This window comes from Telopea speciosissima, chromosome 6 (assembly GCF_018873765.1).
Source record: "Telopea speciosissima isolate NSW1024214 ecotype Mountain lineage chromosome 6, Tspe_v1, whole genome shotgun sequence".
NCBI classification, from domain to species: domain Eukaryota; kingdom Viridiplantae; phylum Streptophyta; class Magnoliopsida; order Proteales; family Proteaceae; genus Telopea; species Telopea speciosissima.
In genome coordinates, this window is record NC_057921.1 from 26,888,003 (window position 1) to 26,914,084 (window position 26,082).

At 43.0% G+C, this 26,082-nt stretch overlaps 1 protein-coding gene across 5 annotated transcripts; it reads right to left on the minus strand.

The window, feature by feature from the left end:
* Positions 1-759: 759 nt before the first annotated feature.
* Positions 760-25,913, minus strand: LOC122665081 (glycine-rich cell wall structural protein 1.8-like). 5 transcript variants are annotated; one of them, XM_043861148.1, is made up of 3 exons: positions 25,443-25,913; positions 25,302-25,358; positions 24,924-25,220 (listed from the first exon to the last, which is right to left on the minus strand). In XM_043861148.1, the coding sequence occupies exons 1-3, from the start codon at positions 25,894-25,896 to the stop codon at positions 25,063-25,065; spliced, it is 669 nt and encodes a 222-aa protein (XP_043717083.1). In that variant the 5' UTR covers positions 25,897-25,913; the 3' UTR covers positions 24,924-25,062. The 5 variants fall into 5 exon arrangements, with proteins under 5 accessions (XP_043717079.1, XP_043717083.1, XP_043717081.1 ...); XM_043861146.1 differs by having other exon boundaries at positions 25,302-25,316; positions 25,392-25,913; XM_043861145.1 differs by having other exon boundaries at positions 25,302-25,316; positions 25,386-25,913.
* Between the last annotated feature and the right edge of the window lie 169 nt (positions 25,914-26,082).

The following is a 26,082-nucleotide window of genomic DNA, read 5'->3' on the forward strand; positions in this document are numbered from 1 at the left end:
CCATGCAAGAGCATCGAGGCTCTCTTGCGCACCAAGTACTTACGCAAACTAAAAAAAAAAATACAATATAAACTTGAGTAGGTATGTAAACGGATCGAATTCGGTTGAATAGTGGCATTATCATATTCGTATCCGATTATATTCGAACGGATTCGGATAATTTCCGGATAGTGATTTTTTGAATACAGGTTCTCCTAAATGGATATGATTATGGATCGAATATGATTTTTCGACTATCCGTTGACATATTTACCGTCTTTATGATGAGGGTTAGGGTTGAGACTTGAGAATTCTGTAACTACCCTTTCTTCTACTCTTTTTAGTCTTTTATTTTCTTACGATTTTTACTTTTAATTTTTTAATAGACATGTAATTTCATATATCACATTGCATAAAACAATATATATAAACCAATAGCAAATCTAGAAAAAAAAAATCACATTATCTTAACTTATAAATTTATAAAAATATGATAACAAAATCCAATAAGGTAACTTAAAAGGATAGACAAACACAGAGTTATATTTTAGATATTTTATTACAGTCTGACTGCTAAACAAATCGGATAATAATCATTCGGATAGAGGGATTATCATATTCGTATCCGATTAGTTTCAGACGGATTCGAATTCTCTTAAACGAATACGAACACGGATCGAATATGAATTTACGAATATCCATTTACATCCCTAAACTTGAGCATCTTAATCAACTTCTTTAATTATTATACTCTTCCATCCGCCAAGAAACCAAAAAACAATTATTATACTTCAGTTATATTGCGAAGCAGAGATTTAGAGCACTTTCTTAGACAATCTTATGGCATTTTCATGGCTTGTAGCCACCCTGACCTCCTCCGGTTCCGGCACCGCCACCGCCACCACCACCACTGCCACCTCCGTATCCACCGCCATGTTCTCCACCAGCTCCATAGCCAGCACCGCCTCCTTCACCACTGCCACTACCATACCCTGCTCCTCCAGCTCCTCCTGCAGCATAGCCGGCGCCACCTCCTCCTCCGCTACCACCGCCACCACCATAGCCTCCACCGTGTTCACCTCCAGCACCATAGCCAGCACCGCCACCAGCTCCTTCACCGGCACCATAACCACCACCATGTTCCCCACCAGCACCATAACCAGCTCCACTACCATGACCACCACCGCCACCATAACCACCACCATGTTCTCCTCCAGCACCATAGCCAGCAGCACCACCACCACCACTTCCACTTCCAGAGCCACCACTATACTCTCCTCCAGCCCCATAGGCAGCACCACCGCTGCCACCACCACTACCACCACCGCCTCCATAGCCACCTCCATGTTCTCCACCAGCTCCACAGCCAGCACCACCACCAATGCCGCTTCCACCTCCACCACCATATCCCATAGCACCATGGTCCCCTACTGCTCCATAGCCAGTTCCACCACCAGAGCCGCCACCGCCACCACCACCGTAGCCTCCTGAAACTCCTCCTCCATACCCAGAGCCACCACCAATTCCATGGCCAACGCCATAGCCAGAACCAGCTCCTTCCTCAAAAGTGAGGAGGACCCTAGCAGCAGAGCATATGCTTAAGCCTACTAAAGCAAAGAAGAGAACACTAGAAACCCTGTGAGTAGCCATGAATGGGCTTGAGTCGCACATTCATGAGATGGGAAGGGAAGAGAAGGGGAGTATTTATAGAAGAAATGGAGTGGTGGGGGTGGCCCATAACCGCGTGATGTGTTTATGGAGTTGTTAATTGAGAGGTACATCGGCACATGCACAGGCACTTAGGTTTTCCACTCAAGCAGTCACACTTGATATAAAAAAAATTTTGGGTGGGGTGGTGGGGTGGGCTACTTGGATGAAATCTAATGTCTATGGGTTCACTTTTATCTCTTACTGCTGTAGACAAAAACTGACTGGGAAGACGTGGATCTGCTTTCCTATGAAGTTAAGAGAGACAAGAGCATTGCTAGACAGAGAGAGAGAGAGATGTAAAGCCCAACCAACAGGTGAGCATTATATGGTTATATACATGGGTGGTGAGATCCTTGGTAAGGATGCTTAGCAAAGCACTTACTATATAAATCACATTAAATATAAAGAAATTTCCTATTCTATCCACATGAAATATAAGGTAATTATGAGTTGCGGATCTTGTGACTTGCAAACGAGGAAACTCTAGGTATAGAAGGTTTTGTCAAGGGAACCTAATATAGCTTGCCAAGTAAAGATGGCAGTGCTATATTCGGCTGATAAGCATAAGAGAGCACTTGAAGGGACGAAGGGTAGGAAGAATTCATGTCCTAAAAGATAATTGGCGAGGATAAGGATCTGGATCCTCTAATACCTAGCTGCCCGGCAGGACCGTGCTGTCCAGACACGGCGCTGCATGCAAAGACCGCCCTACCCCCACTCGAGCATGGCATTTGGGCAGGGGTAAGGTGGTCTTTGCGCGCAACACCATGTCTGGGCAGCACGGTCCTGCCGGGCAGCTCGGCAGTAGAGGATCCTTACCCTCTCCAATTATCTTTTAGGACATGAATTCTTCCTACCCTTTGTCCCTTCAAGTGCTCTCTTATGCTTATCATACGAATATAGCACTGCCATCTTTACTTGGCAAGCTATATTAGGTTCCCTTGGCAAAACCTTCTATACCTAGAGAATCCATATTAGGGATGTAAACAGATATTCGTAAATCCATATTCGATCCGCATTCGTATCCGTTTAGGAGAATCCGAATCCGTCTGAAACTAATCGGATACGAATATGATAATCCCCCTATTCGACCGATTATTATCCGATTCGTTTAGCAGTCCGATGGTAATAAAATATCTAAAATATAACTCAGTGTTTGTCTATCCTTTTAAGTTACCTTATTGGATTTTGTTATCTTATTTTTATAAATTTATAAGTTAAGATAATGTGATTCTTAATCTAGATTTGCTATTGGTTTATATATATTGTTTTATGCAATGTGATACATGGAATTACATATCTATTAAAAAATCAAAAGTTAAAAACGTAAGAGAATAAAAGACTAAGAAGAGTAGAGAAAGGGTAGTTACTGAACTCTCAAGTCTCAACCCTAACCCTCATCATAAAAACGGTAAATATGTCAACGGATAGTCAAAAAATTGTATTCGATCCGTATTCATATCCATTTAGGAGAACCTGTATTCAAAAAATTACTATCCGAAAATTATCTGAATCCGTCCGAAAACCGATAGGATATTATCCGAATCCGTCCGAATATAATCGGATACGAATATGGTAATGCCACTATCCGACCGAATTCGATCCGTTTACATCCCTAATCCATATTTACCAAGGACTAAATTTAAATTTTTTTTTTAATCTATAAATCAAATTTATAAGAGAGGGAGGGAAAAAAAACTACAAACCTAAGGCACCTGCAACAAAGGGACTGACCCCAAAGGAGCGAGTAGGGACCTAGAACCACTAGAACAAAAAGAACAAGCATCTCAAGAAAGAAGCATGACGCACAAAAGCTATAAAATAGAAAACCCACATACTGTACCAAAGGGAAACTAATATGTAGAACTTCTAGGCCCATGGGGGATCCGCCTTGCAACGATCTTCCATGTCAGCATGAATGGCCCTAATGATGGATGGATGGTTTCTAGTATTGTTGCGAAAGATACAAAAATTCCGCTCCATCCAAATTTGAGAAATGGTGCTACAAAAAGCAAGCTTACCTATGCCACCAATAGCGTCCCCTTTGAAGGCCTTCACAACCCAAAAATAGTCTCAAGAATGGCATTAGATCCTAGACTTATTTAAGAGAGCAAAGCTTGAGAATGTCGCCTCAAATTCGAGTAGTGAAAACAACAACAACTCAACCTTATCCCAACTAAATGGCGTCAGCTACATGGATCCTGACCCTCCAATTAGCTCTATTTGAAGTCATAGTTTATGCAAGGCCTAGGCTATGCATGTCTTTCCCCACCACTTTTCCTAAGGTCATTTTAAGTCTGCCCTTGACTCTTTTAGTTTTTTTACTTTAAATCAAATCAATCCTCCTTGCTGGATCACCCAAAGGCCTCCATTGAGCATGGTCATGCCACCTCAAATGATTTTCTCGTAAATCAACTCTAATATGATCATTCATTATTTTATCCTTCTTAATTTTTTCACTCATCAATATCAACATCCTCATCTCCCCTACAATAAATTTATATGCATGATACTTCTTAACTGCCCATAATTTTGTACCATACATCCTAGCCGGTCAGATGATTGTCCTATAAATTTTTTTTTTTAGGTTTTAAAGATTACGTCGATCGTACAACACTCCAAATGCACCTCTCCACTTCATCCATCCTAAACATCATCCTCTAAATCACCTTATTTATTTATGATTGAGTCAGATATCTAAAATAATCACTTTGCGGGGTATAGGGATGTTTCCTTCCTTCCCTCATCGAATATCCTAGCGATTTGGGACTCAACAACGTAACTTATATCCCAATGGGGGAGGGGCACGATCATCCAACCTTTTCTTACACCGGCTTGCTTCTTCAAGAGCCATTGTACCTTACCCGACTCCTCTTCGGAGTCGTTGTAAGCTTCTAGTTGAAAATGGAGGTTATTGGACATATTTTAGATATCCCAATGGGGGAGGGGCACGATCATCCAACCTTTTCTTACACCGGCTTGCTTCTTCAAGAGCCATTGTACCTTACCCGACTCCCTCTTCTGGAGTCGTTGTAAGCTTCTAGTTGAAAATGGAGGTTATTGGACATATTTTTCACTTGTGTATAGATCTTTTCCAATGTAATCTTTCTTTTTTGTTTAGATTCTTTTAAGGGGAAATATCAGCCCCTCCCTCTAAGTTTCCTTAATATCAATCCAATCCCCAAGTTTTGAAAAATGATAATGTCCTCCTTTAAAGATTCTATCAACCATACCCTAACCGTTAAAAAACACCATTAAGTGATGATGTGGGCATGTCCATTTTTTCTACAACCCCAAATTACCCTTAATGTAATTTAATTCCAATTTTACTCTTTCCATTCCAATAGCCCCTCTTTCATCTTTTTCCCCCAAAACTCTATTTTTTCCTCTTTATCTCTGTGTTTCTTCCTCCACTTCTTCTTCCGTCAGCACCACCAGCCACCCCTTTTCTAGTTTTTATCATCCTAAGCTTTTGTCCGAATGTCTTCCCACAGACCCACCATTCCATAAACCTACAACTGCTTCAGATTCGAAAAGGGTCCAAAGATTTCAGTCTCGTAGAGCCATTAAGGATTTGAGAATCTGAATCACAAATACTTCAGTAACCTGAAACTACAGTCTTACCTTATCTGACCCATATCTTACGTTCCCTTCCCTGTAATATGTGAAGAAGTGGTTAAGTCCCTGGTCCAACTTGAGATTCTTCAATTGCCAACACTATTCCTCCTCTCCCACTTAACTCGTGCAAGCTTCGATCGAACTTCAATCGTTTCCGCCGGCTTTGGTCTCTACAAAAATCGTTCTCTTCCTCTCACAAAGCTCGTTCCACACCCTGCAACTCAATTCTACGGTCTCTACAAAAATCGTTCTTCTTCTCGTCTCTCTCCGAAAGATTTCAATCTTTCCTCAACCACTCTTTTTTCTTCTGGGTGTACGAAAAATATTGAAACATTTTATTTCTAAGGGGAAAGGAAAAGCAATTTTGAAAAGAAGCAACAAAGATTGCTCTCTATTTCTCTATTTTCTCTCTATTTTTTCAATTTTCCTTGCTAATAGCCTCTAACAACTTAAAACTCTCCTCTGAAAATCCAAATAAAGAAGGGAAAAAAAACCCCCAAAAACAAACTCCAAACGAAATGTCTCTCATTTGGAATCGCATTCCATGCTTCCCATGGCCTTCAATCCTCTCGGTCTCTGCATCATCAAGAGGAAAATCACAAAAATAAACAATCCAACTAATGAAGAGGGGAAACAGAGAAAAAACAGAGACCCAATAGATTTTGGAATCGGAACAAATCCAAAAAAAAAAAATGGGACTTGCAGAAATTTCATTTCTTGAGTGGAAGCTGGGGGTGTTGTGGGAACAGATGGGGGACTTACAAGTAAACTCTTCTGGATGAACTTGGCCCTTTTCCTTGGCCTTTGAGGGAGCTTACAGCCTTTCATCGCCATGAAATCCTCCTCTTTTTCTTGGGGGGAGGGGCGGGGGGTTAGAAGATTCCTTGTGAGAGAGAGAGGAAGAGAGAATCAGAATTAAGATCGAATTATGACATATAAGAACAGAGAGAAGGGGGGTCTACAGGGAGTTAAAGAAGAAGAAGAATGAATGAACAAGGATGGTTAAGCCATTAAAGAAAGAAGGGATTGTAGGCTTTGTGGGTCCTGTAAGACTGCTAGAAGCTTCGCCATCACTGCCTCACATGCACAGGAGTAAGGGTTGGACTTACTATTCTTCAGGAATGAATGAGAAGAGGAAGAGGAAGAGGAAAGAAGGTCGTCCCTGTTTTCAGCATTGGGTGGGGTTACAGTATTTCAAAATCCATTTTCATTTTTTATAGCTTATTTGTAGACGGCAGCCATGGATTTTGGCTACCAAGCGCTGGTTACCGACGGGCGTCGTTGACGACCTGTAAGCAGAAGAGAAGAAGACATATAAAGGTTTTGGGGTCAATTAAAGGGTAACATCATGAGGGTGGCGGTGGTGGTGGATACAGCCGTGGTGGTGACAGTGGCTACTGGAGGAATAAAGAAGAGGAAAGAAGAAGAAAGAAGAAAGAAGGGTAATTTCATCTTTTCATAGGTTGTTTTAACAGAGTTAGTCACTTAGGTACGGTTGATAAAATCTTTAAAAAGTAGGGGAGGGGCATTATCATTTTTCAAAACTTGGGTATTGGGTTGATATTAAGGAAACTAGAGGGGAGGGAGACAATATTTCCCCTTCTTTTAATGTTGTACACATCTTAATCTTGTATTAGGATATCACGAAGAAATCTTCTTCATCCTTTCTGTATTTATCATACGAACTTTTGTTGACAAAAATCAGGTAGAACCTCGGCTTGTTGGCGGCACTTTTTCGTCAAAAATCGAATAGAATCCGCACTATTTCTCTCTCTCTTAAAGGACCATAATTGTCATGCCCCCATCCCGATGAAGATATTTTACAATAAAGGAGGTGACTGGGATGACAGGTGTCATCCCAATACCACCAGGATCATAGATACAGTGTCCCGAGCCACAGTCCACCCGGTTATCAATTTATGATAACATCAGAGGAAGTATCCAATAGAATAAATCGTCCAATTACAGAGTTAGCGGAAGCAAAATTCATTTAAATCATGTAACTATAGAGCATCGGTTCTCTAATGATACCACATAATACAGTTGCAATATCCCGTAACCATCCATTTATCTCTTTATATTTACACATGAAATTTATACATGAATGAAGATGAATACATAAATAAATATTTAAATCACGCCACTAGGGCACCATTCTTGGGTGTACATCGACATCCAAGTCCCATCCACCAGCTCCGCTTGATTCGCATCTATAGATACTCAGCAAGAGATTACTTGCATATCAACTAAAAGGGGTTGCACAACGGGGTTAGCTCCACAAGCTAGTGAGAAAGCAAAGGGGAATGCACATACACACAAACACGTAATTTCAAATAATTCATGATGCATGTAAATGTTAGATTCATTTTCCACCTAGCACACAAATTCTAAGTCAAGTGTATGCTACTGTGATAACTCGGGAGACATTGTGAGTCCCTGAACTTATCGCCACAATGAAACCTCAGTTATCACAAAGGAGCCTACGCCGATAGAAGCCATCAGACCACCCAGTGGCAGACCCTGATAGCCATCACTACCTCTGACCTAGCCTCTCTCCCCCATAGGGAACAGGTGGTCAAACTATCTAACACATAAATCCCTGTTGGTAAGGGTCGTAGCATAAGGGAGCAAGAATCCTAACCACAGATATACTACATGCAACTCCTATCATCTCGAGAGGTATTCCGGGTGCATCAACGTCTCATTCCATCTAGTACCCGGATTCCAGCACGGCACGACACATACAGATCAGGATGACAATTAACAAGTTTCATAATTAAATATGGGGTTCCGGTACTGATACACCCGGCACCGTAACCCGACACAATAGTGAGAACATTATCTGTCACGCCCTTATCCCAAGTTTAGGCCATAAGCACAGTCAAGAGGGTGATTAGGATGACACACGTCACCCCAATTCATACTAGGATCAACGACACAGTGTCCCAAGCCATAGTCAACAACCAAGGACCCACCCAAATGAATACATTTGCTTATCAAAAAAGGAATATTCCATTTAATAGTAGAGATAATATGAGCGGAAGCAATATTTACATAAGCAGTTACAATATGTTCAGCTGGCTAAGTGATACAGTTATAGTTTAGAGTTGACCACCAACTGACCATGACATAACTACTCAAAATATTAGTAAGTTATGACAAATGTGTTCATAATGTGCACAAAGCCCCAAAAGAATCAAAAGTGGGGACAATCCCCAACAACATCAGTGCCCGTAAGCACAATCATCACAGGGGCAACCGTCGCCGTGTTCATCTGACACAAACTCAGGCTCCTCTGCACCAATACTGTCATACTCTATCGGCTGAGCCTCTAAGCCAGCCAAGTAGCCACCATCTGCATCAAAATCTAAAAAGTTATGTACGCAGGGAGTTAACTCTACTGAGCCAGTGTGGGGAAAGGGGAGTGCACAAACACACAATCACACATAGTCCATGATGCATGTAATGTTAAATATATTTTTCACCTAACAAACAATCTAAGTGATGGTATATGCTACTGTGATAACTCGGGAGACACTGAGGGTAACTTATCCTATTGCCCAAGTGAAACCTCAATTATCACGAGGGAGCCTATGCTAGTAGAAGCCATAGACAACCCAGTGGCAAACCTCGATAGCCGTCACTATCCCTGACCTGGCCTCTCCTACCTCCACAGGCAATAGGTGCTCAGACTATCCAACACATAAACCCCTGTTGGCAAGGGTCGTAGCATAAGGGAGCATAAATCCTAGCCACAGATATACTACATGCAAGTCCTATCGTCCCAAGAGGTATTTCGGGTGCATCAACGTCCCATTCCATTTAGTACCCGGATACCAACACGGCACGACGCATACAGACCAAGATGGCAAGCAATGAATATAATAAGAATTTCTAGGGTTTCGACACCGACATACCCGACACCGTAGCCCAATATAATGAAGTAAAGTAAACATATCCACATTTCATCAATTCGTATCCAACAAGGTTTTATATGCAATGATGCAACATGGTAAGGATGAATGCAAGCATAAGCCATCATGTGATTTATATAGTTATATTTTATATATCAAGCCCAAACATCAACCAAAGCCTACTCACAGTTTTCTTGATTGTCATTCGGTGTGTTTGGTAAGGTTTGCCTTGGTGTACGCACTCCTGTATAAATTTCAAAATCTGAGGATGCGTGAGAACAATGTTAGAAGTGTATAGGTGGGTCCCATGAAGGGCCCCGACAACTTATTTGAAGTTTGGGTCAAGACAGCAGGGGCGGATGCAGGAACGGATGCAGCCAGGTGAGTCCGATCGTGGATCCGTCCAGGATAAACCCTGAAAATATATGGAACGGACTCACAGGCGGATGTGGAACATGAATCAGCTCATGCATCCGTCTAAACCCTGTGACATTCCAGAGAGCGAACTGAGCTACGGGCAGATTCACCCAGTGAGTCCGCTCATGGCTCTACCCCAGGCTATTAGCTAGGTTATACTGGATGGACTAACAATCGAAAACACGACAGTGGATCCGCTCATGGATCCGTCACCATTCTTTTAAAATTTATGAAGATCCCCACCTCCAGCCCTTCATCCATGGAATCATAGAGGTCCTAGGGTTGGGGAGGTGAGTCCAAACCTTCGTTGGAGGTCCAAAACGTATAGTCTCTTAAAGAATTTAGGGGGTTCAAGGGATTGGATTCATCTCCAAGGTTCTTCCCAACCTAAACTAGGTCTTCAATGCATGAACAACATTTAGGTCATCAAGCCATGAAGGCACTAAAGGAAAGGGTATGTGAGTCTCAAAGGGAGCATGCAATTGGGATTATTGGGTTTCCAAGTGAAACCCCAAGCTTAGAATCGATCCCAAGGGGATCCCCAAACCCGAAAATGGAAAAGAGAGGGAGGAAGATGAGGACATTTACCTCAAGGATGGATTAATGGGTGATTTCCACCTCCACAGTCCCTCCAAGCTCTTCTTCTCCAAGGCCTTCAATGCTCCTCAGCTCCCAACATTTTGGGTTGATAGGAGAGTACTGACACCGCTCGTGAGTTCGCCCGAGTTATTTTAGGCTTTTGAGCCCAGATTTTTGGAGACCCTTTGTCCCACCCATGTATGATGAATTCATGCCTCTACCCTAGGTTGGACACCCTAGTTGTGTGACCCATTTGCGAGGACCACCTAAGTCTAGTTAAGGCCCTAAAGTTAAAGGGATTAGGACTTATACCCGACTGGGCCAGCCAATATGGGATGGCAGACATCAGTGTACGTTGTGACTCCCCTCCTATATGAGAGAAGGAGAGTTACCTTTGAGGATGCAAATCCTTAGACCCCGTTAGTGAGTAACCCGGTAGTGATTGATAGAACCCAACCTGCATGGTGTAGAAACCCTTATAGGGGTACATAGGATCCAACTCTTAGCTAGGCTTGAAAGAAGGAAACACTAGACTGGTTTGAGCAGGTTTAGTTGAACAAGCCATAAAGACCACGTGTACTTGGGAATCAGTCATGACATCTCAAGCTAGTGACAACTCTATTTGTACTTTACCTGGTTCATCTAAACCTTGTATAGACTCATAGAGAGAGTCTTACACCGTGACTTGGTTTCCAAAGAGATCTAGTATACCATACCTAGAGCTAGCCTGTTCCTATGGATCGACTCAGGTTATAGATATGTCCATAGGGATATGAATGTAATTATTAGACTTATACCTATGATTGGTGTGATAATAAATAAAATAAATGCGTCTCTTTCATCCTTGTATATGGTCGGATTAGTTCTCCTAAACCACAAGCGTGACTTCGGTTTGACCTTATCCTGATAGCTAGTTGAGCCCCAACCCTGGTTCACCAGACCATAGGTTAGTAAAAGATAAATTTACTAATGACCAGGTAGGTTAGTAATGGAACCTGTTTAAAGGAAGTGACTCGGACTCAGACCATGAATGGAATGTGTGGTTCTCAAGAGAGGACTAGTATGGACTTTTTCCCTGTGGGATAATTGGTGATAGGGTTAAAGATTGTGAAAGCCAAAAATTGAAGGATGTAACAAGACCTTTTCCAACGACAGATATGAAGAGAGTAATGGGTCACCAATGCGTTCCCTCCGTGCTGGGAGTGACACATATGGAGGTCCCATCAATATTCCAAATCATTCTAAAGTTGGGATAGGTAATGGGATAACCTGAAATGAAGGCATTCAGAATGTAAACCCTGTGTTGGAGACTAGGCAGGTTAAACCCTGCAACCTAAGAATGACCAGGATAGTGAAGGCCTGAGTGGTATCACTTGATCTGGGGGACCTAGAGACCTTTTTGTTCCCTGTGACTTAGTTTAGTGTAGAAAACGGTGTGGTTACCTCTGGAATGTGATAACTACTGACTCTTAACCCAATAGAGCTAAGGGTTACTATGAACCGCACCCTTGTGGTAATGAGACCCTAGGAAGAAAGAGAATTGAAGAACCTGACCTGCTGAATCATGTAGGCCCTACCTTACTTTGACCTGACCTTTGACTTGGTCCCAGTAGTGGGCAGTTAGACAAGGTAAAACTCAACGAACCCTTATACCTTGAGACCCGGGTTGCCACAAATTTCAAGGACGAAATTCTTAATAAGGTTGGGGGGATGTTGCACCCGCACCCAAAATATCCCCTTATACCCCGGGGCAATCCAGACTTTATCCAAAGGGTAATGCCTTATGGCCATGGTCAACATAGATGACCTTGAACTAAAATTACCATAAAAAGAATCCCCTCGAAGACTTGGAAGTGTGGGCCAAAGTCCCGTAATTTTTCTTGAAGTTTGGGCCATGACAGTAGCACCGGAGTCACGAACGGACTCACTCTTGCTGAATCTACTCGAGGATCCGCCCGTGCTGTCATAAGCCTTTTTGGATTATTTTCCTGTGGGACCCACATGACCGTGTCCTAGACACCCTAATTGAACCTTTGGACCATATGGACCCCTGACCTCACCATTTCTTGGTTGAGTGGGCCATGAAAGTGGGTCCATAAGGCTTAACTTAGGTGAATAATAGATTTTATACACCCTAGCCTAAACTAAAGAGACCATAGTGGACAATTGAGTCCTATGGACTTAGGCTGCACCCCAAACATGACCTAATGGACCTAATGGTTATGGCTAAAGCCAAACAAGCCCTAAGACCTAACCAAAACTCATTTAAAAACCTAAGGGCCACTAAGTGATTGGGGGTACCTAAACCAAACACACCCTAAGGCCCATCTAACCCCTTAAAGGAAGGAGAACCCCTCTCTTTCACTTATCTCTCCCCCTCCCCCATAAACCGTGGAGGAGAAGAGACAAGAGAAGAAGGAGAAGGAAAGAAGAAGGAGAAGAAGAAAAGAAAAAGGCGAAGTAGAAGTAGGAGAGGAATAGGAGGGGATTGGAAGGGAAGAAGATGGAGGCCATTCAAAGATGGCTGGCAGCTCCACATCTCCTCCCAAGCTGGCCGGACCCAAGGGAAAAGAGAAAGAGGAGGAGAAGAGATGGAGAGAGTGGTTGGAAGAAGGAAGCTCACTAAGGTAAGCTCCCTAAACCTAGCTCTCCCTCATTCCTCTTTGATTTTATTGGTTTCTTGAGCTAGGGCTAACCTAGGGTTCCATTTGGGACTCAAGGTGAAGCTCGGCCCTAGTTGGGAGCTCTAATGATGTTGACATAGGCCTCTAAGTGCTGCAATTGCAACCATGGCCAATGAATCCCTGATTTGAACCTTGAAACCCAACCCTTAGACCAATGTGAGACCCAACCCTTGTAGGATCTTGGATCCTTAAGGTGAGCCTAGGACCTAGTGACCTTAGGAAGGCTTAGACACCTCTCCCTTGTCCCTGAGAGCTAAGGGAGCTCCAAGCTTCAAGCTGGAGCTGAAGCCCCCTGAAATCTTGGAAGAGACTGCCGGTGGATGAATGACCAGATCCATCTATCGTGGTACCGCCCGTCAGTCCACCCAGTATAAACCTTGTGTTTTGGCCTGAGTGGGCGAAGGTACGGATTCACTCTATTTGCCTCCGCCCGAAGCTTGTTGCTCTCGGGTCTGTCTCAGGAGTTGAATGGATGCAGGGGCGGACCCAAGAAGCACATCTGCCCGTGGATCCGTTCCCTTTTAAGTGTATCTCAGGTGTCAAACGGATGCACCACCGGACTCAAGTAAGAAGTTCCCCTCGTGGGTCCGCTCGCTCTATTTTCACTTTTTGGCTTGAACGGAGTCAGGGACGGACTCACCTCGGCTGAGACCGCCTGTGAGTTCGCTCGTGCTGTCTTGGTTAAAACCTTATTTTAACATTATGGGCCTAGCATGGGACCCTTCTATGCATGATTTAATGATTATTTTTGTATTCCTAGGCTACCCAACTCGATGGATAGCGGGGAGCCCAAGTGAGATTCATGTCAACCACACACGGCGACGCCCATGTTATGTGAATGGGTTATGGGTGATTTGTTGGGCTTGAATATATATTTAATATGAAATCTTAAGCATGTTAGTATATATTTATAAGTATTGTGCGCATTGCATTACTATCCAGATGTGATTTGTTATGAATGTGATAGCATGCTCACCATTGTATCGGGCTACGGTGTCGGGCGTGTCGGAACCGAAACCCCAATTTATTTAATTATGAAAACTGTTATATGTCATCCTGATCTATATATCATGCCGTACTGGTACCGGGTACTAGATGGAATGGGACGTTGATGCACCCGAAATACCTCTCGGGACAATAGGACCTGCATATAGTATATCTACGGCTAGGATGCTTGTTCTCTTATGCTACAACCCTTGCCAACAAGGGTTTATGTGTTGGATAGTCTGAGCACCTGTGGTATGTGGAGGTGGGAGAGCCTAGGACAGGGGTAGTGATGGCTATCGGGGTTTGCTACTGGGTGGTCATGATGGCTTCTACCGGCGTAGGACCCATCATGATAATTGAGGTCTCACTGGGGCGATAGGATAAGTGACCTTCAGTGTTTTCCTAGTTATCACAGTAGTATATACTTGACCAATAGAATTGTGTGGTAGGAGGAAAATGAATCTAACATTAGCATGCATCATTCTGATTGATATTGATTGTATGGTGTATGTGCATTCCCCTTTGCTCTCTCACTAGGTAGTGTAGCTAACCCCATTGCGCAACCCCTTTTTAGTTGTTATACAGGAGGTACTACCTAGATGAGCACTGTTGGATGTGAATCAAGTGGAGCCAGTGGCTGTGACTTGAATGTAGATGTACACCCAGGGATGGTGCCCTTGGGGCAATTATTTGTCATTTTATCATTTTCTGTCTTCATTCCTCAATCATGTATAAACTGTGTGTTTATTTATAGGGAGAGTAATGAATGGTTACTTATGTTAGAATTGTAATATGTGTTATCATTAGAGAACCGATGCTCTATAATTTCACAGATTTAATTTAATTTCGCTTCCGCTAACTTTGTATCTGGAACGGTTTATTTCCTTTTGTACGTTCCTTTCTGTTATCAATATGTAATGATAGAGTAGACTGTGGTTCGAGACACTGTATCCATAATCCTGATAGGTGTTGGGATGATGTGTGATTGTCCCAGTCATACCCCCATGAGGTAAAATATCTTACATTGGGATAGGGTCGTGACAGAAGCTGTTAGGTTGACCTCTTTTGCGAAGGGGGTCACTATTGCTTTCAATAAGGTGGAGTTAGTGACACTTTTAGACATCTTTGCAGAAGGGAATAGGGTCTTTTATGCACCAAACTGCGAACCTAATAGATGTTTGTCCCCTACAGACAATCAAAAGTTGTTCAGGGCATGCACCAATAACAAGTCCGATGAAAATGAAGATCTTACAAGGTTTCCCCTTTCTCAGCGGGTTCTTACTTTCATTGCCAAGACCAACTTGGCTCCCTCCAAAGGACACAACACTCAGCCTCCTTTAATGGCAGTAGCATTGGCGTATTCTCTTTACACTGGTCGGCAGACATGCCTTCCATATGTGATCATTCAACACATGGTCCATGCGGTGGCAAATCCTCGTCGCAAGAACACCTTGCCATACGGTAGACTGCTCACCCGGATTTTCCTGCACTTTGGGATAGACCTCGATCATGAACCCAAAGAAACAAGCTCCGAGGGGCCTTTTGGGTTTAATACCATACAGAGGATGGGGTTGTATTGTAACTACGATAGTTCCGAGGAGCCGGTCAGATATGGTGAGGGTGGAGGGCCCCGAGAGATCGATGAGGAGGACGATGACATAGAATTCATGGGATCCGGACCACATGCTGCAGGGACTTCTAGTGCTCGAGAGGGAGGTGAGAGTGATGTTCTGTTGGCCATCAGGCGGATGAACCTGAGAATGATAGAGGGTTTTGAAGATGTCAAGAAGCAGTTTTCTTCTCAGGGTCAATGTCTCGAGAGGTTAGAGAAGAAATTGAACAACATCAACACCTTCCTCTTCTATGGTGGTAGTGAGAGGACTGATGACTGTGACAGCATGGAGGACTAGCCCACTTCTCTCCCTGAAATTTGAAGTTGTTTTATTCAAATTTTTCTTTACTTGCTTTGGATTTGGATGTTGTTGAAACTATTTTCTTTTAGTTTTCTTTGTTTTCTTGTCTCTTTTTTTTTTTTTATCAATTTGGTTTGGGAAGTTTGGTAATGGTGGAAATATGTATTTTGAGTTGGGAGGGACACAATTTCCTCCAAGGGAGGAATCAGAACAATTTAATAGTTGGATTTGGTTCTATATCTATATATGTTTATATATTTACTTATTTCCCTCATTTGGATCATTTTTTGATTATTGTGGGTTATTATATTCGATTGACTATTTATCACTTACTTAGGACCTAACAAAATAATAACACGGTTATCACTTAACAGTTTATGTTTCAAGTCCTAAATTCCATGCTTGACTATTATCTTCTAGGTTTTCGATTTCACCACAATCAGCCTTCTCCTATGTCTGCATACATTTATTTATGCTCTTGTGGTTTTTAATTTAAAACCTAATTGCGAAGAGTAAATCAAGAGATTAAGTCAGACTGTGGTCGGTGCAGAGCATTATTGCTCTGATACCACTCTGTCACGTCCCCATCTCGATGAAGATATTTTACAATAAAAGGGGTGACTGGGATGACAGGTGTCATCCCAATACCACCAAGATCATAGATACAGTGTCCCGAGCCACAGTCCACCCGGTTATCAATTTATGATAACATCAGAGGACGTATCTAATGGAATAAATCTTCCAAGAGTTAGCGGAAGCAAAATTCATTTAAATCATGTAAATATAGAGCATCGATTCTCTAATGATAACACATAATACAATTGTAATATCCCGTAACCATCCATTTATCTCCGTATATTTACACATGAATGAAGATGAATACAAAAATAAATACTTAAATCACGCTATTAAGGCACCATTCTTGAGTGTACATCGACATCCAAGTCCCATCCACCGGCTCTGCTTGATTCGCATCTATAGGTGCTCATCAAGAGATTACCTGCATATCAACTAAAAGGGGTTGCGCAACGGGGTTAGCTCCATAAGCTAGTGAGAGAGCAAAGGGAAATGCACATACACACAAACTTGTAATTTCAAACAATTCATGATGTATGTAAATGTTAGATTCATTTTTCACTTAGCACACAAATTCTAAGTCAAGTGTATGCTACTGTGATAACTCGGGAGACACTGTGGGTCACTGAACTTATCACCACAATGAAACCTCAGTTATCACGAGGCAGCCTACGCCGGTAGAAGCCATCAGACCACCCAGTGGCAGACCCCGATAGCCATCACTACCCCTGACCTAGCCTCTCTCCCCCACAGGCAACAGGTGCTCAAACTATCCAACACATAAACCCCTGTTGGTAAGGGTCGTAGCATAAGGGAGCAAGAATCCTAACCACAGATATACTACCTGCAAGTCCTATCATCCCGAGAGGTATTTTCGGATGCATCAATGTCTCATTCCATTTAGTACCCAGGTGCTAGCACGGCACGGCACTTATAGATCAGGATGATAATTAACAAGTTTCATAATTAAATCTTGGGTTTCGGTACCGGTACACCCGACACCGTAACCCGATACAATAATGAGAACATTATCACATCAAATTCATAGCAGTTCACATTCAAGATAGATAATGTAATGCACGAGATGCTTATAATTCATATAATAGCATGATAATGATTGCTATCTATATATATATATATATATATCCAAGCCCAAACAAGTCACCCAAAACCCAGTCACCGAACTCGGGTGTCACCTGGAGTGGTTGACATGAATCTCACCGGTGCACCTTCTATCCATCGAGTTGGGTAGCCTAAGAATGCAAGCAAACGTCGAAAGATGCATAGAGGGGTCCCATGCTATGCCCCCAAAGTTAAAATTAAGTTTCAACCAAGACAACACGGACGGACTCATGAACGGAAGCAACAGGGTGAGTCCATCCCTGACTCCGTTCAGGCCATAAGGTCAAAACACGAGGGATGGATCCACGGACGGAATTTCCACCTGGATCCGTTCCTGCATCCGTTCGAACCCTGAGACCTACCCGAGAGCGAACGAAACCACGGACGAAAGCGCCTTATGAGTCTGTCCCTACATCCGTTCGATTCCTGAGAATTCCTAAGAGGGAACGGAACCACGGATAGAGGCAACATAGTAAATCCGTTCCTGCATCTGTTCGAACCATTCTACAAGGATACACTGGACGGACTTACGGACAGAACCACAATGGTGAATCTGTTCGTGTGTCTATCAGAGTTCTTTTCGAGATTTCTTGGGGTTTTCCCCTCCAGCTTGGAATCTGGAGTTCACATGGCACTCAGGGTCATGGAGGGGTGTCCTAGGTCTCCCTAGGGTCATTGGAACCTAGGCTTACCTCATGGATCCAAGATCACATAAGGGTTTGGCTCCATTTGGTCCAAGGGTAGGGTTAGGTGGTTTAAAATCAAGGAATCAGCAACAATGGCTGCAATGGTTGATAAGAGTCTACATTAGGGGTTAGTCTTCACTATTTGAGATCCATTTAAGGGTTAAGCCTTACCTTGAGTCCCAAATGGAACCCTAGGTTAGCTCAAGCTCAAGGAATCTACTTCAAATCAAGAGTGTACAAGGAGAAGAGGGAGGTACTAAGAAATAGGGCCTACCTTAGTGAGTGGAGTTCCAATCCCAGCCCTAGCCAGCCTTGAAGATCCACCATCTTTTTTCTCCTTCTTCCCTTTTTCTTCTTTCCTTCAAGCCTTGATTGAACAATAGGAGGAAGGAAGGTAGGGCAGCCAAACCCCTTTGGCAGGCCTTCTGTCTTCTTCCCTTCCCCTCCCATTTCTCTTCCTACTTCTTCTTCTTCTTCTTCCTTGTCTCTTCTCCTCCACGGTTTGGCTTGGAGGGGGAGAGATGGGAGAATATGAGGCTAAGCCTTATCTTTTAAGGACTAAAAGAGGCCTTAGGGCTTGTTTGCCTAAGTGTCTCTAAGACATAAGATAGTCCTTTGGGTTTAAATGGGCCTTAGGGTCTGTTTGGCCAAGGTCACCACCTAATTAGTCTATATGTTTAGGACATGTTTGGGTCTGCCCTAAGTTCTATAAAGGCATATTAGTCTTTAAGGTTTTTTTAGTTCAAGATAAAATAGAAGTACTCATTATTTATTCAAGTTAAGTCTTATGGGCCCACTTTTATGGCCCAACTAACCAATTGATGGTAAGGGTGGGAGTCCATCCTGTTCGAAGGCCTTGTTATGGTGTCCGGGACACGGGGACGTGGGTCCCACACGAAATTACTTCAAAAGAGCAAGAAACAGTACGGACGGATCCACGAAAGGAACCAGTCGAGTGAGTCCGTTCGTGACTCCGTTGCAGCTGTCAGGACCCAAACCTCAAGGAAAGTTGCGGGGCTCTGACCCGTACTTTCAGGACTTTGAGGGGACACTTATAATGGAAATTTAAAGTTCAAGGTCACTGGTGTTGACCATTGCTATTGTGGCATTACCCGTTGGTAAAAGTCTAATTTGACCCGGGGTATTAGAATATATTTCGGGTGCGAGTGTAACAATAACTCCTAAAAAGGGTAGGGTTTAGAATTGGATCACACACTCACATCTGAACCAAATTCACAAAATTCTAACTTTTGCGAATTTGGGATATCGAGGGACTAATCAAGGGACTATCCGTATAAAGTGGGGAAGTCGGGGTGTCGAGATAACACGGCAATAGGGTGACGAAGCTTAGAAAATAATATTAGAAGTAAGGGGCGTCCTATTTATAGGAAAATAAATGAGAATATGAAAGGTATTAAAACGATCTATACAGATCATTTTGGGATCCACGGATTTGAGGAACCTTCAAGTGAGCCGTAAATAACTTTGAGTGGTCGTCCATGGATCCCTGTGTGGTCCTCAGATGAGCCTCGATCCCGTTTTGGGCATTGATTCACGTCTGGAAGCCAGATTTCTATGTATAAGATACCGTTGGAATTGCCTTTTCGAGTACTATCCTGTGGTGCAAGTGTTGGTCCAAGTTTTGGTCAAAAGATATTTTGATTTCCAGAACCAAGACTAACCCTAACTTAGTGTCGGGGGGATTCCCGACAGTCTTTTTTAACACAACTTCTGTACTCTTGGCTAGCATCAAGTATTTTACACTTAAAAACATTTGTTCGAACCCTATCAGGATCATGGTGGGGTAGGTTAGGTGGTTGAGTCTTTCTTGAGAGAGATACTTCGTCAATCCATGTCTGGTTGTCATCATTGGGGGGGGGGGTTGACAAAATTCAGGATCTACAGGTGACTCCAACATTCAATTCACCTCTCTCTTCTCCCCAAAGAGGGATGAGGTGGAGGACACATGGTGATCCCCCCCATGTCCATTGTCTTAACAGTGACCAAAAGATGAGTGTGAACAAAGATGGTTAGGGTTAAAAAGGATAAAGGAAAAAGGTCTACAAGTATATTACAAGTAAGGGTGTCAATTTGTCTTGTTTTGGGCTATCAGTCTGATTTTTTAACGATTCTGGTCCTAATAAGTCAGGACCATGATCGGACCAATAAGCTAACCGGTTCCAAACCTGAGATCCAAGACCATTAACTAATGGGTGGGCCAGTTCTAGTTCCTAATCAGTTCCAAGTAGTCAAAAAAAAAAAAAATTACCTAAACATACTACATATATTCAATAACAATATAATAAGAATTTTAATCAAATGAGATATGCAGCCCACCATCAATTTTTTTCTCAAATCACAAAACTAGGCTATATTACCTTTTGTTTTATATTCAATTAATAAGTAGGAACACCACCACCTTCATAAAGTAAGATTATTGTTAGGCATATCCTTAAGTTAGCATTTCCAAATGGACCTTTAAATTAATAGTCTAATCTAAAATAGTATACGGGACAAGAGGTACCAGCTAAAATTGAAAGATTAAAAAAATAAAGGGCTTCACCCTATCTATCATAACTTTAAATCTAAAAAATTACATAATATATGGGGTTAGGATGTGGATTTATACCAGTTCCTATTCCGGTTCCAACAGGTCCTAGTTGGTTTATTGGTTCTTGAACTGTTGGGAGACCAGTAATTTAATCGGTAGATCCAGAACTGAGTGGGTCGGTTCCGGTTCCTGGTTTTGGTCCAAAATTGACACCCTTAATTGTAGTGAAAGAGGGGGTGCATGAAGGAATTAGAGAGAGGGGGATGTTGTAGGAAGAGAAAGGGGAGGGGTAGATGCGTGTGGGGATGCATTAAAAGTGGTGCACAGGGGTAGTGTGGCGAGGGAGGTTTGTCAAGAGGTAGTTGAAGGAAGAGAAAAGGGCGGGTAGATGTGAGCAAGGGTGCAGGGGTGGTGCGTCGAGGGTGAGGTTTGCTGGGAGGGATGTATTCATGGGGGGGGGGGTTCAGAGATGGTTACGAATGGGTTGGCTGAAACGATTGTGAAGGGGGAGGATTATTCAGCAGGTGGAGAAGGGAAAGGTGCTTGGGAGGTGTAGGGTTTGGGTGGAGTGGGGCAGAAGGACTAGAGTAGAGTGGGGTTGCAAGGGGTGGGGTGGTGGTTACAGGAGCGTGAGGTGTTGATGTAGGGCAATGGAATTGGGGTGTTGTAGGGCTGGAGGGTTGTGAGCAGAGAAGATCAATGGTTTGAGAGGTGGGGGTGAGGGTTGCAGATTGCAGCTCCAAGGGAGGTTCAGACAACGGGGTTGTGTTGGGAGGTGCTTCCAAAGGTTCTTGATGGTGGTGGGTTGTAGAGAAGATGGTGGTGGTTTTAGATAGAACAGGAAAGGTGGGTGGCATGATTTGGGGATGGTGTGGGCAAAGCGGGATAAGGGGTGGTGATTGGTGATTGTGGGTTGTGAACAAAGAGTTTTCACGGGGAAGGAAGGTTTTAGAGCTCGGGAGTTGCAGGTTTAGGGATCGAGAGTGGTTGGGCAGCAGGGGAGCACGGTGGCAGTCGGGCCTAGTAATAGTGGTGAATGGGGTGAATCCGGACAAAACAACAGCAAAGGGATAAAATGAGGAAGTAGGGAAGATCTTAGCGATGAACTTAAATTGGCTCTGATACCATGTTAGCCTGCATAAGATTATGTATGTTTGTATTTATTTAGAATGTGGAAAATATAAAATGGATTGGGCCCTAAACAAACAATATCTAAACAAAGAAGCTCTAAACAAGGAACAAATTATCCAGGCAATATTACAGATAATATACACTAACAAAATCCATGCCTCATATTAGCCTTGGAACCATACTGGCACCAATAGGATAGATATATATGGTGCCCTTAGTTCATGGAAGCACCATCTACATATAGGAAGTTGTTCATTGTTGGTCTCCTCCCTGATTAATCTTCATCTATAGTTCCATTTTCTACAATTGTTAGCCTTGAACCGTCCATCTACATATAAGAAGTGGTTCATTGTTGGTCTCCTCCCTGTATGTTTGTTACGAGCAAGGTAATCTGAAAATAAAATAAAATAAAAAAGAAATAATAGGGATAGAAAAAGAGAGGAAGAGTGGAAGAGAGAGATAAATTTGGGATAGAGTTTTTGCTTTACAGACGAAGCCATGATGTCTAGCTTGTTGGGAGGTAGCTGACCTCTCTCAAGATAAATTTAAGATTAGTTTTAATTCTCCAAGTCTAATTTCTATTTCACCATTCACAAATAAATACATGTCGAATAATAGGTTATCACAATTACCCACTTCCCACTCCTACAACTTCTCCGACATTTTCTCTTCAACTCATCCGGTTGCTAATAACTAATTACACACTCCTACTAATTAACTATTTAATATTAAATAAACTTACTACTACTAATTAACTATTTTATATTAATTAAATATTAAATAAGATACACATGGAATACGTAACATTCTATGTCTGTCCTGGACTCATTCAATCCAACTTCCAACATTGGCTTGTCCATACCAATAAAGCCTACACCGAATTATAATCCTCTACGGCCGGGCAGGTAGCGGCCATTGTGCTGCCAACACCCAGACAGGGGCGAAATGACCTGCCCACGTGAGGTCCACGCCCCTGTTTGGGTGTAGGCAGCACAATAGCTGCTACTGCCCGGCCATAGAGGATCTAAATTGGGCTACACTTGAGCCCAACGCAAAATAAATGTTCCGTACGTCACAACACTGAAGGACAACAAACCCTTGTGTATTTCTATGGTTGCCTTGCTTCTGGTGAGAGGGGCAGACTAGATTGGTTCAATAATAGGAGTGGGGAATTGGGTTTGGCTTCTTGGAACTAGAACCCCACCTCCTTATTTGAGTTCTCCAAGAATATAAGATTAGTTCTCAAGGCTCTATTTGAAGCCTTATGCTCTGTGATCCCTACATAGAAGGAATGTTTTGTACTTTCTGTCACTTAGAAGGTTGAGACGGATTTTTTTTTTCATTCATTCAAAGACTGTCTTCGTTGAATGGGAAACAATGGAACTGAGGGTCTAATTACCAGCCATTTATTACGATCCAAAATTTTTCATGGGATATTTGCTGTTACCATATTTGCAAGAAGAGAAAAGTGAAGATTGCAAATATGGATGACCACAAGAGAGAGAGAGATTTCCATGTTCACTCTTGTTCAATTCCTCACCAACCCCTGCCAAGTGGGGGTTCAGTGGTGTCAACCAAACCTGAGCAGACCCGGTTCGGGTTTGGCGCCCATCCATGGGGCTGTTGATTAGACCAGGGAGGGTGGGCCACTTAAGGAGGTGGCATGGTCTTCTCCCTCTGGGTTTTTTCCCTCTGTATTTTTTATTTAGAGTGGGATACTATGAGGAGGTGGGGACATTATATAAACATAATTAAGTCACCCCTAACCCTAATTGCATTCTTATAACATTGAGTTCTCTCTCACTCTCAATCTTGTCCACCAAGTTACTAGTGTGTTTTCTGTGGGATTTCATCTGTTCTCAAGGATCGTGGTGTGGAGTTCTCCGTGGAGAAGACTGTCAAGATATCTAGAGATTGTAAAAGATCGTTCTAGTTCGTAAAGCTTGTAACTAAATCTGTACGAAATCTTTCTGTTGTGTTCCCATCTTCATTTAGGTAACATCCTAATGGGAGGTGATTTGTTTACAAGTGAGAATATCCCACTGAACCAAGTCTGATTGGGACTTGGTTTGAAAGAGTTCTCCCAGAGTTAGGTGAACGTCGGTGCTGTCATTTACTTCTTGGAGATGTATTGTAGATGCTCTCCCAACGGCAGATCAACACATTAGCCGAAGAATCCAAGTTTACACATCTTGAAGCTTCTGTTGGGGGAATTGAGTCACATGATCACCACTATTTCTAGTGTAGTTTCACCAATCAAATTTGGAGAGATATTAGGAGGCTTTGCTCCCCCTCTCACCTGTTTGACCTCAATTTTGTATCGAAAGCTATGTGGGCAACAAAGAAAATTGATGATAAACTTATTGGATCAATTGGTAAGATGGTGTTTTGTTCCACTCTTATCATATTTGGAAGGAGAGAAACTTTAGAGAGTACAGGAACAAGATTAGAACCTTGTCACTTATTAGAGACATTCGGTCAGATGTTTGAGATTGTTGTAGGGAAATCTCATTTAATGGAAACAATTCTGGCTCGAACCTCTATTTATTCAGAATATGGGGTATTCAAGTTCAGTGCTTGAAGTCTTTCTTGTTTGATTTTGCTAGTTTTAATTTTTATTGGGGCTTTTTGTGTATTGCTTCTTCCTTGTGGCGGTTTTGTTGGCCTTGATGCCTGTGTTTGTTGTACATTTACTCCTCTTTCTTTTTTCTTTCTAATGAAATTAAGAGGAGAGGTTTTGTATATGACTGTGTGTGGTGCAGAGTTGTGCTTTCAACCATTGGATAAGCATGATCATATACAATACACAGGTCGTCATCTCCATCCAATGGTTGCAGGCATAATTGTGCACCATACACGTCCGTGCATGAACCCTTTTGCCTAAAATTAATATTAATTAAAAGAAAACCCAACAATGAGAACAGTATTACTTACGTGCATTAACTCATAAAAGTACAAACGAAATAAACTATTCCTTAATTAGTGACGCAACACAAAGCCATTAATTATATTCTTCGATTATACAGTCCATGCAAGGGCATCCTTCCTTCGATTAAATATAAACTTGAGCATCTTATTCAAGTTTTTTAAGCTTCCACACTTACTAATCTAGCTACTCTCTTATAACAATTATTATATTTCAGTTATCTTGCGAAGCAGAGAGGGAGCACTTTCTTAGACAATCTTATGGCATTTTCATGGCTTGTAGCCACCATGACCTCCTCCTGTACCCGCGCCGCCACCGCCACCGCCACCACTGCCACCTCCGTATCCGCCGCCATGTTCTCCACCAGCTCCATAGCCAGCACCGCCACCTTCACCACCGCCACTACCATAGCCTGCTCCTCCAGCTCCTCCTGGAGCATAGCCGGCGCCACCTCCTCCTCCGCTACCACCGCCACCACCATAACCTCCACTGTGTCCACCTCCAGCACCATAGCCAGCACCACCTCCTTCACCACTGCCACTACCATGGCCTGCTCCTCCAGCACCTCCAGCGCCATAGCCGGCACCACCACCACCACCACCGCTACCACCACCACCACCGTATCCCCCACCATGTTCTCCTCCAGCACCATATCCAGCACCACCACCACTACCACTACCACCTCCAAAGCCGCTACCACCAGCACTGCCAGCACCACCTCCACCACCACCCCCACTACCACCACCACCACCATAGCCACCTCCATTTGCTCCACCAGCTCCATACCCACCACCTTCACCACTGCCACTTCCACTACCACTACCATAGGTCTCAACACCCTTCTGCCCTACTACTGCATACCCACCACCACCACCAGAACCCCCTCCACCGCCACCACCATATCCTCCTGTAATTCCTCCTCCATACCCAGAGCCACCACCAATGCCATGGCCAGAACCATAGCCAATGGCAGCTCCTTCGTTGTGAATGAGGAGGGCTCTATTAGCAGAACATATGCCAATACCTAACAACACAAAGAAGAGAATACTAGCAAGTCTCTGAGTAGCCATTTTGAAAGAAAGATGTTTAAATCCCACAACCATGGAAGAAGGGAAGGAGAAGATGGGTATTTATAGGAATGTTGTGGTGGTCCAATTCCGCGTTATTTCATTTTGGAGTGGTTGAGATTTGAGAAGCACATGGAAAGAGAGGTATTGCGTCCCTTCAGTGTGGCCCAATAAACCAACAAATAGAGATACACTAGCACTAGTAGACTCAGTGTGATTTTG

Excerpts from the sequence above, each read along its gene's own strand:
- LOC122665081 (XM_043861144.1), bottom strand. The coding sequence starts at position 25,896 with ATGGTTGTGGGATTTAAACATCTTTCTTTCAAAATGGCTACTCAGAGA. Across the intron at positions 1,143-25,385 it reads TGGTGGTAGCGGTGGTGGTG|CTGGTTATGGTGCTGGTGGG; the intron begins GTGGTGGTGCCG and ends ATGGTAGTGGAG.